At 30.1% G+C, this 13,911-nt stretch overlaps 2 protein-coding genes across 4 annotated transcripts; one reads left to right on the top strand and one right to left on the bottom strand.

Annotated features, from left to right (window-relative positions):
* Positions 1-13: 13 nt before the first annotated feature.
* Positions 14-1,742, bottom strand: LOC131953022 (uncharacterized). The gene is made up of 4 exons (XM_059316004.1): positions 1,516-1,742; positions 889-955; positions 431-628; positions 14-153 (listed from the first exon to the last, which is right to left on the bottom strand). Exons 1-4 carry the CDS (start codon positions 1,552-1,554, stop codon positions 119-121), a joined length of 339 nt encoding a protein of 112 aa, XP_059171987.1. The 5' UTR covers positions 1,555-1,742; the 3' UTR covers positions 14-118.
* Positions 1,743-1,775: 33 nt separating this feature from the next.
* On the top strand, positions 1,776-13,157 carry LOC131953020 (glycerophosphocholine phosphodiesterase GPCPD1). 3 transcript variants are annotated; one of them, XM_059316001.1, is made up of 17 exons: positions 1,776-1,855; positions 3,928-4,222; positions 4,793-4,980; positions 5,245-5,295; positions 5,574-5,722; positions 6,320-6,400; positions 7,202-7,312; positions 7,811-7,964; positions 8,289-8,427; positions 8,661-8,718; positions 8,822-8,914; positions 9,341-9,449; positions 9,551-9,672; positions 9,834-9,964; positions 10,527-10,662; positions 10,962-11,122; positions 11,333-13,157. In XM_059316001.1, exons 2-17 carry the CDS (start codon positions 4,080-4,082, stop codon positions 11,589-11,591), a joined length of 2,085 nt encoding a protein of 694 aa, XP_059171984.1. In that variant the 5' UTR covers positions 1,776-1,855; positions 3,928-4,079; the 3' UTR covers positions 11,592-13,157. The 3 variants fall into 3 exon arrangements, with proteins under 3 accessions (XP_059171984.1, XP_059171985.1, XP_059171983.1); XM_059316002.1 differs by lacking the exon at positions 1,776-1,855 and adding an exon at positions 2,139-2,227; XM_059316000.1 differs by lacking the exon at positions 1,776-1,855 and adding an exon at positions 3,465-3,762.
* Positions 13,158-13,911: the final 754 nt, after the last annotated feature.

The raw sequence follows: 13,911 nt of genomic DNA, 5'->3' as shown, positions 1-13,911 counted from the left end.
GTCAAGTGTAAAAACAAGTTAAATGGTAGATTTTAATACTAGCTTACAATCATAGCCAAATTAATATTCTGTTGAACTTTTGCATTGGTGGTTTGTAGGAAGCTGTGTCAAGATTTCTTTAGTTTGCAGTTTTCATTCTGGACTGTAATCTCTCTAAAGAGGAAATAAAGATGGATTGGAGTTATTGATGAATAGTAGTAATGTCTGCACAGAGAGCAGAACATTATATATATTAAGAGAATATATCAGCTCCAACAATTATTTATGCTTACTGGACAATTTTGAACTGTTACTAATTTAAAAAAATTTTACACCTAAAGAACTAGTTACTATGTATGTTGTACTTTGTGAAACACTTAATGAACCTCATAATTTATAATTTTACATCACTTTAGAGAACAATATCTTCAGCACTGGTTATATTACAAACCTTGAGCAGGTGTTAAAACTGAATGTCTTTCTTCCATAGCCATCCACATATTTTGACACTGAGTTGTTTTTCTCATAGTAATAACATAAGCTGATCCCACTCCAACTAAAAATGGTAGACTCATTAGCCAGTTTTTGCTAATATTTGGTTTGTATTTCTTAAACAGTTGCTCCATGAGAAGATAGGTACATGCAGCAGCTTAAAAAAGTGACATTTTAATTGAAAAATATTAATTTACAATAAAGTCTGAAAAATTATCAATACAATTACATTGAATAACTGTTGATGTTATAGTAGCTACAAAAAATGATAAGCCAAACCCTTATACACTTTACTCTCCAAATCTAACCCTTTAACTTTATTAACCTAATATATGAACATTGTCTACCTTAGCAAGAAAGTACACTTTAAAAAAAAAAACTACTAGATTTATAACCAGGGTGTTCTGATTTTCTTACCTCCTAATAATGTAATGGACCCAGTTATGAAAGCTTTAGATTGGCAAGCTTTGTATGTTTTGTAGTGCTGAAATTGAATATATAATTTGTTATATTCACAAAATTTGAAATCAGCATTCATCTCTACATAAATGAAAGTATGTTTATGGGTTAGTTTATCCTATATGAGCATTACTTAGGTCCCAATTAACTTAATATAATTATAATAATACTTAACTAACTTATTCTTAAACATAGTACACACAATTATTTACTATTACAACACTCACTAGGGCTTACATAACATAACATAGATCTCTACTTAAACATAGCATAATGATAGTGTGAGATAGTCATACTCATACATACTATGTATGAGTATGACTATGTACTATGTATTACATAGTAAATAAAATAATGAAAATAAAATATTAAAATTGATTAATAATTAGTTATTAATTAGGCCTATTAATACTATTAAGTTATATTTAATATTATTAATAAAATAAATTAATAGTAATTTAATAGGGAATATTAAATTTCACTTGGCCTAATCTAATCCTAATAATAATAATATATACAATAAATAATTATTAATTAATAAAAATAATTAAATAGTTTAATATTTTTAATTTTTTTTATCATTACTGGGAAAATCTCCGTGATTCCATCATCTGCACCACTCATATTATTATTGTTCACAATAGAGATAAAGATATAGTTTTTATATTATTATAATAGATATAGATTCTAGATTTATTATGGGCCTAGATCTAGATCTAGACCTAGATCAGATTTCTGTATATTTTCAGAATGACAATAAAGTCTAGGTTACATAATATGTTGTTTATTTATGTAAATTCCGGTAATAGTTTTTAAGTTTTTAACCTAATTCATCTTCCAGGCCTTTAAAATTGAAGAGCTACGGAGGGGGAGTACTACACATATTTATTTATAATATTAAAGAATACAGATAAAACCTTTAATAGTAAGTTTTAATTCTTTAGCATACTAAAATAATTAGAAAGAACATAGATCTAGATCTAGAATCTACTTAGTTTTTATATTTACTATAATATTCGCATCAGAGCAAAAAAAGGGTTAATTTGCTGGGCAAAATATTTTACAGGGGAGATAACTAGATCTAGTAAAATACAGATATCTTAACCTTTTGGTCTAAGTTCAGTTAGGTTATGTTATAAAGTCGACAGAGCTTTGCCAAACTAGACTATGCTAGATCTGGAAGTAGATAATCTAGAGTCTAGAATTAGATCTAGATTCTAGATCTAGTTCTTATTCTTAATGATTGTTCTGGATCTTGTTTCAACTTGTAATTGTGTTTTTTAACGTAAATTCCAGAGTAAGAACAACAAATGCATTATAAAATAATAAAATAACCAAAATAAGATTTGATTACTTGATTAGCCTAGTAGTTGCTAGATTCTAGATCTAGATCTAGTAGGTGATTAGTGACTAGGCCTATGCATGAAAATAAAAATAAAAAACTAGGCCTAGGCCCTTTGGCTGGTCAAAATTGGCTGAGGCTTGTTATGTGAAAAGAAGGTGCCTCATTAAATTTTAGTAATTATTTCACATTTAAAGGAAGATTTATGTTTTGAAATTTACAAAAATGTTTCAGTTTCATTCTCATTCATGTCTCGATCTAGATTCTAGGCCTACCTGTTTTTAAAATCAATTGTATTAAAAATTTTCAGTAATAAATATTAGGCACCTAAATGAAGACTATTGATGTTTTCATCAGATGCCACACAGCTCATTTACTTCAACAGCCATCTTGTTTAAGTTTTTTTTTTGGTAAACCTATAGCGGAAGATTCAGGGGAAGCCACTCTATTTTACAAATAGCGGCTGTTTATATAGCAAATATTGTTCGCAAACACTGCTGTTTAAAGTTAATTTCTGGCCTATATTGATATATATAGCCATTGATTTTGGTTTATTATTCAATTATCTATAATATGTGACACAAATATATCACAATATACTTCTTTTAAAGCCTTAACAATGAGGCAACTTTGTCGCACATTACTAGCCTCGACCGATTTTACATACCTAAAATGATAGATTACCAGCCCTAACCAAGTGCTTGCTAGCTAGATCTAGATTTAGTTAGACCTAGAATATAGACCTTTTTTAAATATTATAATTAGCCACTAGCTAGGCCTATTAAATAAAGTTTATATATAAACTTAAAATACTAATAGAAAATCTATAGTTTAGCACCTAAAGTCTAATAAATGAATGAATTAGACTCTAATTAATTACTAACCCTGAAAATTATATCTAAAAAAAACAGCTTAAAACTGAAATAATTTTTTTTAAACCCCTATTTTTTTTAGAACTTTTCATACGCATGTCTGATTCTGATAATACTACAAAGTACTCTTCTTTAAAAAAAAAAACCCATTAGTTCTACCATTTTCCAATATTCTACCATTTTCCAATATTCTATGTTAAGACAAATTTTCCCATGCAACTAACTGTACTAACAATCTTTGATTGGAAAATACTCCCACTGCTCCATACAACTGAGATATTGATGTTAGCTCACTATATCCCCATATTTGGAATAGTTCATTGTCAGACAGTGGTAGGAAATATCAAGTACTCCTTTATACTCATACTGCCTTTCTATAGATTTCTTATAACTTGTGAACTTGTATGTTACTATTCTTTTAAACAATTGCAAAACAACAGTTTATTTTCTTAATTATCATTCCACTAACACAATAAGTTGATAAATTGACCCTGGACTAGAAGTAGGCCAAGTTGCCTATCCTAGTTTTTGTTTTTATTTTTTTAGATTAGGTGCAAAGTTCATTAACAGTTACTACTGACTCTTAATAGTGCTACGGCACTTATCTTGTGATATACAGTAATATATTTTAATATTTATTTTTATCAATTGTATTGATTATTCACTTTTAGTTTAGGCTTATTGGAAGGATAGTGTATGAGTCTGAAAATAATTACAAAGGCGCATATTAATAATGATTTTGTTTTTAATAGAGGCATAATCAAATACATTTTTACCCCACAGAAACCACTTTCAACTGACATGTGAAATTTTTGAAAATTGACTTTTTTAGTTCAGTATGAGGCAAATAAGAGTCAAGATTCCATTTTTTAAGCTGAAGATTTAAAATCGATCTGTATACCTTTACCAAGCTTGTGAGAACCTTAACTTAGAAAATGAGCATCAACGTTATGTTTAGAGTAAATGTGGAGACATTTAAAGGCCAGGTTGTATGTGTTGTTGGGGATGATCCCCTCCTTGGTGTATGGGATCCATTAAAAGCTGTTGTCATGGAAAGGGACTTCACTGGACAAAACTGGTACATTTGCATGTTTTTTTAATTTTAAGTAGTTGCTGTATTGTTAGCAATTTAATAAACAATTTTTAAATTACATTTAGGTTAAAATTACTCAATTTTATTTGATTTTGCATAGGCCTATCTAATTTACTAAATTGAAAATAACTAAAATGATATAAAAAAATTACATGTTAAATATATGAATAAACGGTTTATATGAGTCTATTTTCAAAAATATGAGCTTTAACTTTAACCATTTTTTTAGACATAGCTAATACTCTTTAAACTGTTTTTGATCTCATAAAATACTTCAAAAATGATTTTTAAAGCAATCTGCTAATTTCTGATTAAAAAACAGTAAACTTAGTTTCACATTCAAAAAGTATTCAAATCAGATATGTAGGATATTTTAGCTATCCATTCATTACCCTTTAAACCTTACGATCCATGGGGGAAGTGGAGTGACCTGTTTCAGTGACCCCAGCATATTAATTAGCTCGGGATCTGAACTGGAGACTTTAGGGTTAGCAGTCGAATGCCAGACCATCATGATATAAAAAAATATTTTTTCCATTCTCCCTTTCTTCTCAGGAAACAATGGAAGTGCTCAATAGCTCTGCAAGTGAATACTACCTATCACTATCGCTTCTTTGTGTGTAAGCAGCAACAAATCAGTAAGAAAAAGAGTGAATGCAGCCACGATCCAAAGACGGCTAGAGCTCCTGGGTTGACAGTGTATAAATGGGAAACAAACATCAAGCCTCGGCACTTTACAACAGGTTAGATCTCCCATTACATAAGATATTAAAAAAAAATTCTACTTGTGTGTTTGTCAATGGCATATGGAAGATATTTTTTTGCTAGTATCACCACCCTGGCACCAACCCTAGCTTTGATTGTAACAGAGATACAATAAAAAAAATTCCGCTGTAATGTATAAACAATCTTTTAACCATAGATTTACCCAAAAGTGTAATTTTGTTGTTGTTAAAAACTTGCGCTTTAAATTTCATAAGTACTGTAATTATATTTATCACTTTTAGGGGGAAACTGTGACCTGCTTGAATTACCAGAATCAGTATTTGGAAAATATGGTAAAAACTTTAAATTGTATATGTTATTTTATTCTAGTTATTGCAGTTTAAAATTTTATCTTTCCCCCCTCTCTCTCTATCAGTGTGTGTTACATATTATACATCTAGATAAAACATAAAAATATTTTTATGCCAAAACTATTTTGTAATAAAGTCAAAAGTGGGTAGAAAAAAAAATTAAAATTTGAAGCAGAAATATGTACAATTATTAAAACCACATAACACATTTTAATAGGCCTATATATTTTTCAACCAATGAATGGGGAACTATTTTTCAGATGATGAGTTTAATGTTGGGAAAGGATGGCTGATCAATCAATCAGAAGTTCAGATACGTCTTCATTCCAATCCAATATACATGTGGAAAGCCAGACACAGAGAGCAGACTTACAGCATCAAATGTATTGCAATGGACTACTCATCCCAGGTTGGTCTAGCCCACTATCTCCACACGCTGGCTGGTTACATACAACATCAGCAGCTGCTGAGATAGGAATAGGAACATCAGATTTGCATTTAAACACAACATCAGTAGTTTCTGAGATAGGATTAGGAACATCAGATTTACATTTAAACACAACATCAGTTCTAAAGATTTATGATTAAGAAATGTAGTTATTCTGTGAAATAGATCATTTTTCCCGTTTGTGCCTAAGACACATGGGGCAGATGAAGTAGAGTTCATCTGTTTCAGGGACCTCGGCATATGAGGGGATAGTGTGGTCAGCACTATGCCAGGCGCCTTTGCTTACCCTAACATGAGTTAGGTACCTATAAGAGTTGTGTGGACTCAGGGGCGTTCCCCTGAACCCAAATTCATACTTGTGACTTTTGAGTTGGCAGTATTGCTCTCTACCGCTAAGCCCCCCTAACCTCTTTTTGAAGTATTAAAACTCTGTAATTTAATTTGTAGTTTGTTCACTTTTGCTCTTGTACTCAAGTACACGCTAAAGAACTTTTTTAGGCTTACAACAGTCATTAAAAAATTAGTTGAAAATTTAATAAGAAGTACTTTTCACCACAGAATGATCCATCAGTAAATGATGATAACGATGATTCTCAAGATGGTCCAGTCCCTTGTAGTGTGGATGATGTTTTAGCATGTGTAAGTTGATAGAATGTAATTTGTAAAATTACCTTCAAACATAACCCAAAAAAAAGTTTAACAAACTGCAAGCCCTGTTATAATCTTTGCCCATTTGTGTCCAAGACAGATTGGGCAGATGAAGTAGAGTTCATCTGTTACAATAGGACAGTGTGGTCAGCTCTATGCTTAGCTGTCTTTGTTTCCCTAACATGTGTTTGGTATAAATCAGAGCTGGGTGGACTCAGGAACATACTACTGACTTGAGCTCTTGGGTTTGCAGTCTAGTGCTCTACCGCTAGGCCACTGCATCCCCCAAGCCCTCTTATAAGAAGATAACACTCACTTAATACAACTATAGATTTTAAATGCATTTATAACATTGTTATATAGTTAGTTGCTTCTATAGATTTTTGTTAATTATTTTATAGTGCCATTTGTGCTAGGATTTTTTACACACACTACAATTTTCAGGCTTTTAAACAATACAACAGTACAATTTAAAATTATACAACTTAATTAATCCAGTGTCGATTCCTTAATTAATAATCTGAAGGGTAATTAACTTTTCAGCGTCATTATTTTGAGGTGCCTTGAGTTGGACGTGATCGTACGTATTTCCCCTCCTCTGTTCTCATTTCTTGCTCATCACTAACCAAGCTCTGCAGCCTCTAAACATGAAAGGAAATCCATAAATATGAAGAAAACCGCACCTGCTAAATTCCTTTAAAAAAAACAAATCCTCCCATCCTACCGAGATGTCACTTTTTACACAGCGAGATGAAAAAAAAAATCTCCAGTCAAACCTTGCTTCATCTTCAGAATCTTGCTGATGAGGACAGCCAACCAGAGATCCAAGGTCCAGCTGGTATGCTCTATAATAAGGATAGCTATGTGGTGTTTCGTAAACAATTGCAAGACACGCAACTTGAGGTTTGTACTACACTACACTTTGTATCTGTAGTTTAAATTTGTTTTTCTCTAAACAGCAGTTATTCAATTAAAAAGTTGATTTTTTTCATTTTCATTATTATGTTAATTAAAATTACTTTTTAGAATTATTAGATTTTAAAATTAAATGTCAAATCACTTATGTATGTTTAATTAGACTGTAGATTTAAAAAATTGATTAAGTTAACAGATTTATTTTAGATTTATCATTTGCAAGTTTTTCATTTTTAAATTATGAAAGTTTTTATTTTAAAATAGTTAAACCTCTACTGCTTAGAAATTTATTTTGAGAAAATGTAGGCATTATTTCTATCTGTTGAGATGATAAAAATTTAGTCAAATTTGCTTTAATGTTAATGTGTGAAAAATAATTTGGGAACCAAAGTTATTCCTGGCTGAAGTTATATTTCAGGTCCTATGTTTCTAAAGAATGTATTTTTATAAAATGTATCTTCTGATTGCTCTTTGTCCAAACCTCAGGGATTTCAGCTAGACTTTTTTGTATGTGAACAAAACAGAGCTCCCAAGTTTGTTGGCTCTGCCCACCTCCTGCCATTCAAACAGAAAGAGTCCCAGTACTCCAGGAAATTCCCTATTATTGGTTGCAATCACAAACCTATTGGTGAAATAATGGGTAAGCAATTTACTGTAAAACATTTATTAAAGTAGCTGTGAAATGAAGCTATAGAAAAAATAATTGAAAATGTATGTTCAAATTGGATGTTGTGTTTTATGAGTAAAGATCAGTGTGTATTGTTTAAAGTGAAGGGCTAATTATCATCAAAGAATATACTTTTATAATTTTTAAATTACTTTTTAACAATAAAATTTTACAAGTGGTTAACTGTGTACAACATTGACTTATTCTGTGTATGTATTTACTTTTAGCAGTTTAAATTTTAAAAATCTGTTATTAGACAGTGTAAATGTGGCCAGTCCTTGTCTTTTCTATGTCCAGTTGACATCCTGATTGGAAGGCCTGTACCTGGGCTAGTGATGACCATGGAAACAACTTTTCAGACGCGCTGGAAGTGGAGAAAGGCAGGGGATAAGCCATTGGACATTGGCCACAGGGGGATGGGCGTTTCCTACTCTCAGTATGTGACTTTCCCACACACTTGATTAGACTGTTTCTGTAGTTCACACCAGTTTGTACTACCTAAATATATAATACATTTTTAACCTCTAGCCTATACACTTGTAGTCTTGTAGACTTATTTTTCCCTATATAGATATTTAAAAATGTAAATAGTTTCGCCATTAAAAAATGAAATTTTTTTTTACACTCAATGATTTTTACTAAAGTTTAGTAACTGTGTATCTTGTACAGAGTTGTCAACCCTTTGAAAGAGAATACATTAGCATCTTTTGCAGCAGCAGCTGGCCATGTAAGTTTAGATGGTTTTTAAAAAAAAAATTAGAAGTACTAGTTTGAAGAATATTCTGTGTTTATATCTCATCTTTACTAAAAATGTGTGTTTTGGTGTACAGGGAGCTGACTTTGTAGAGTTTGATGTTCTACTGAGCAGAGATAAAAAGCCTGTGATATACCATGATTTTTCTGTCAAAGCTCTGTATTCTAACGTAAGTTTTTATTAATTTATGTTTTTAAGATATCTTATGACTGACAAACTTGTTTATGTTAATAATTTTTTTTCTATTCGTAAAGATGAAGTTACTGTGCATTCAAATTTAACATCCATTAGATGTTTTATGTTATTGTATAACAATTTTACATTGTTTATCAGTACTGTAATAAACTGTGTTCCGGGATTCTCGTTTACTTTGCAGGAATTTCATTAGAGTCTATATAGAAATAGCTTTTTATATATTACAAAAAATAAAGAGAGATTTATTTTATTCTAGGTCTTTTCCAAAGCTAATTCTAAGTAAATTATAATTTTAACTTAATGAATTGATTTCACCATTAAACTAACTTAACAGATTTTGATTTGATTTTTACCATTTCTTTAAAAAGCTTAATTTTTTACAAATTTTGTTTTTGTACAGAGAACAAAACACAATGTTCCATCAGAGTTGTTTGAGATCCCTGTAAAAAGTTTAACCCTAGCTCAACTGCAGTCGATGAAACTTTTTTCTTCAGATCATTCACATATTGGTCAGTACATGCATCTGGTTGATAAGATTTAAGTTAGTGCCTTTTTATTAGTATACATTATATATTGTATTTTTTTTTTAAATATATAATTTCCCTATCAGAAATAAATGAGGAAACAGATGAAGAAAGCAAAGAGCCATTCCCTACATTGGAAAAAGTTTTGAAAGTCGTTGATGAAAATACTGGATTTGATATTGAAATTAAATACCCGCAGCTAGATATTGTAAGTAAATAGATGTTTTTAAAAATTTCATGCACTGTAAAGCTATATGCTATAATTTATGTCCTTATGCAATGTGAAGTGTACAATTTAGGAGATAAAATACCCAGTGGCTGTTTGACTTGGCCACAGCTTGTTATAATTCTGTGTATTTGTCTTCCCAGAATGAAGTCTGGGAGATGGAGAACTACTTTGATGTGAATGAAAACCTGGACCACATCCTGCAGGTTGTGTTTGCTCACGCTGGTTCCAGGAAGATTGTTTTCTCCAGCTTTGATCCTGATACTTGTATACTGTAAGCTTTTAATTAGCACCATTGCTTATGTGGCCGTACATGGCAAATTTTTTAAATCACCCTAAACTGGTGCAATGGAGAGGTGTGGTTGTGTCCTTACACTCCCCTAAGAGATCTCTTATAATGTACTATTTCATGTTCAGTAACTAAAAAAAACACTATTTTCTGTTACTTCAATATTTAACATATGTTTATGCATACACACAAAATTTTAGGTTCTTTAATATTTTAAAAATTTAGCTAGGTTAAATTTTTAGTATTTTTAAAATTTAGCTAGGTTAAATTTTGAACTGTTGCATAGAACTGACGAACTTGGATTAATCCTTACCTAAATAATATAAAAATAAAATTAACTGCGTTAAAACTTTTTCCACCTCACCTGGTAATTCCCAATAGCTGTATAACAACTGATCTGTCCAAAAAAATTTTTATCTGTATTAAGCTTATACATGAAAAAAGGTATAACCTTTCAATTTGAACTTGATTTTATGTTAAAATGAAAATAAATATTTGAAATTTTTTTTTACAAAGTAATTTAAAGCATTCTTTTTCCCCCAACCAGGCTGCAATTAAAACAAAATAAATACCCTGTGTTGTTTCTACACCAAGGACAGACCAAAATCTATACACCTTATAAAGACTACCGAGCTTATTCTTTCAAAAATGGCATTGGTTTTGCTGTTTCTGAAAACTTTCTGGTAGGTTCTATTTGGATTTAAATAAAAAAAATGTATGACCTTACGATATACTTTGGTTATCAATGAAATTACAACAATTATTTATTTTTTATCTTGCTCTTGCATAAAATTTTTTGTAAAATTTAAAATATTTTCACATGTGCAACTCACTAACATTGATTGTTTTTTTTTTGGTGTCTTTTAAAATATGTAATATACTTTTTTTTAATAATTTTTAAATTTACTTTTTTTCTATGTAAATAAACAATGTTAACATGCTGCTATAAAAGGGTCATATCTATATTGTGTCTATCTTACAGGGCCTAGCACTACATTCAGAAGTTTTACTCCAAGACATGAGCCTCATCAACCGAGTGTTAAATAAAAAGCTGGTCTTGTTTGTCTGGGGGAGTGACAACAACAACCCTAAGATGATTCGAATGCTGCGAGACCACAAGGTTGATGGGATTATCTATGACAGGTCAGAGATCTCTTCACTTTTTACCCGTCAGCTTTTTTCAATTGTCTAAATTAAATAATTTAATTCCAAATGCTCTTAGGACAAATTGTAATACTTTTTTTCCTCAATAAATTCATAAAATAAATAAACAATTCAACTTTTAAACATCACTGTATGCTGTGTTTAATAGCATTTTATATTGCATGCCTTCTGCTGTTTCTGTGTGCACAGAATTGACTGTCACAAGCCAGAATACCATCCAGAGTTTGAGCTGGTCTCAGAAACGGCAGCTCAGTCTTTTATGAATGTGGTCCAGATGGATGATAGAGCCACTGTCCACTACGCCAGCTCCCCTGACCAGAACGGCGCCATCAGTGAGTTCACCCTAGACCAGCCCACGCTGGCTGAGGCTGTCGCAGCCAAGACTGATTTGGTTGAGAGTATAAACAAACAGTTGACGTGTGCTCTTGTAGACACTGAGTCTGCGTAGTTCATGTTTATATTGTTTTTACGAAACTATTCCTGTCCATAAACATAAAATTAAATTATTGGAAATTTTGATGTATTTATCTTATTCACAAACTCTCTTGTTGCCATATAAATTAAATTATTTCTTTTTTAACAAGTCAACTTGTTTTTTTTTTCTTTAATATATTTTAAAGATATATTTTGTGATAGTTTTTTGTTTGTATATTTCAGTTGTAATAATATTTAAGACAATCCATGCTATAATGGATTTCAGATAAAAGAAATTAAACTAAAATGGATCTAATATTATTTTATTATTTGTTAAAAAAAACCTGTTTTCCTAATCTTAAATTTTTTTACAGTGCTTAAAATTTACCAATAGAATAGAAACCAGCGCAACCAATAGATTAGAAACCCTCGCAATTGTATTGATATTTATTTTTCTAACGCTCTTTCAATGTGATAGAAGTATTTGCTGTGCAAGTAATCTGAACCAATGTACTTACAGCTTTGATCTCTATTTATTAACTTACTGCTTTTGACTTGCCAGTTGGGATTAAAGTCTTTTTAGCTTCTCTAGATATTTCGTTGATGTACATTCTAAAGATTCAATCAGTTTAATGCTAAACCACAGTAGCCTCAAAGATTTAAAATAAACTTGGTGTCATTTTAAAATTTACCCTTGATCACTAATTAACTTATAATTTCTAAAATTGTCCTTAAGGAGTTATGTTTGGAATATTTTGCTGAAAATGTACCTCGGTGATTACTTCAAACTAAATACTTACCCTAACAGATCTCATATTATTTCATCTCTTTAGACAGGGTAAAACACCAGTCTCTAAAAAAAAGTTCTATTATATAGAAAGTTATTTTTTAAGTGAGCTGATCATAAAATTAACTTTTTTTTCTAAACTTTGTTGGTATGCTGTTAACACTTTTTTGAGTTTTATTGTACATTGTGACCTTGCTCTGTAAATTAAAACAAAAATTGTCAAATTAGAATAGCAGCTATATTATAGTCTGGTGCAAACCCATGCTTCACTACTTTTGTCGTTGCTTGTTTTTATATATTATTTTTTTTTTTTATTATTTATGTCTTTAATATGTCTATAATTTGTTTTAAGTTAAGAAGTGTTCAGTAACTATTTTTACATAATTCATGTTGTGAGATTATGAATGAAAACGATCATAATATTATTTATTTATCTACAGTTGCGTCAAGCAACCCTCTCTTCGTTTGATTAGTTTATCCCTAGCCGTGGTCCTATTGACAATGTTTCTTTTTTACTTTTGGTGTTTTAGCTCCTTTCTACATGAAATTTCGTTTTTCAACATGCAAGTTATCAATGCACTTCCTTTTCTTAATGATTTTAATATCTTTTGGAAATGGTTTAAAGCCTTTGAAATTGATATTGAAAACAAATAAATTATTAATTAATAATGTACTTTTTGTATACATAATACATGTAATTTATAATTTTAATGTGATTTAACTAATGTATTATGCAATATGTATTTTATCTACCCACATTTGATGACACCTCTTAACTCTTCAAACTTTTATTCTAACCAGTGAATAAAAAGTTGTTAATTTTTATTGTTCGTGTTTTTTCAACTTGGAAATTCTTCTGAATAAATAAATATTTAAATTAGTTTTTAAAAAGATATAAAGTTTTAATAATTGTTTTACAGGAACTTAGTTCCAAAATAACATCCAGACCAACATTTGATGTGTGATAATAAGCACATAAAAATAATGCTTAAGGCTGAAGATTAACTTACAAAAACAAATTTTAATCTGCTTCATGTAATCATATATTTAAATTATTCCAAAACAGTAAATAAAAGATATAAATCAAAGTATAAAGCTTATAATACAAATAAAGAGTTATGGTAATAACTTTGCTAAAATATCTTTAATTAAAAACCTAGCCAATTACCCATTTGTGTTGGTCAATAACCTAAAACAATCCTGTTTTTTTTATGTTAAGTAAATGGTGATGAACAATATTGTTAGTTTTAGTAGAGAAAAAGTGAGTAAAAATCACAACTATCATTACACTTCAACTTTTTAGTGCAAATTACAAGATATCTTGGTGTGCACTTAAAAAAACATTGCAATATTTTGCTTAATTAAAAATGTAGCTTTTGCATGTACATTTATTTAAAGATAATTATTGCACAATTAGTTTTTTAACAAAGCTATTCCTTAAATTAGCAAATGATATAAATCCAAGTATTTAAGCCTATACTATAGTGATATTTTGAGAAGCTCATTATCATTATCACCTGATAATTTATCCTTTTTAATATGACTGAATACTCTGATCATAAATTAT

This window comes from Physella acuta, unplaced genomic scaffold (genome assembly GCF_028476545.2).
Source record: "Physella acuta isolate Inbredline_101_S28 unplaced genomic scaffold, ASM2847654v3 ptg000900l, whole genome shotgun sequence".
Lineage (NCBI taxonomy): Eukaryota > Metazoa > Mollusca > Gastropoda > Physidae > Physella > Physella acuta.
The sequence above is the reverse complement of the archived record's forward strand: the minus strand, read 5'-3'. Positions and strand labels throughout refer to the sequence as shown.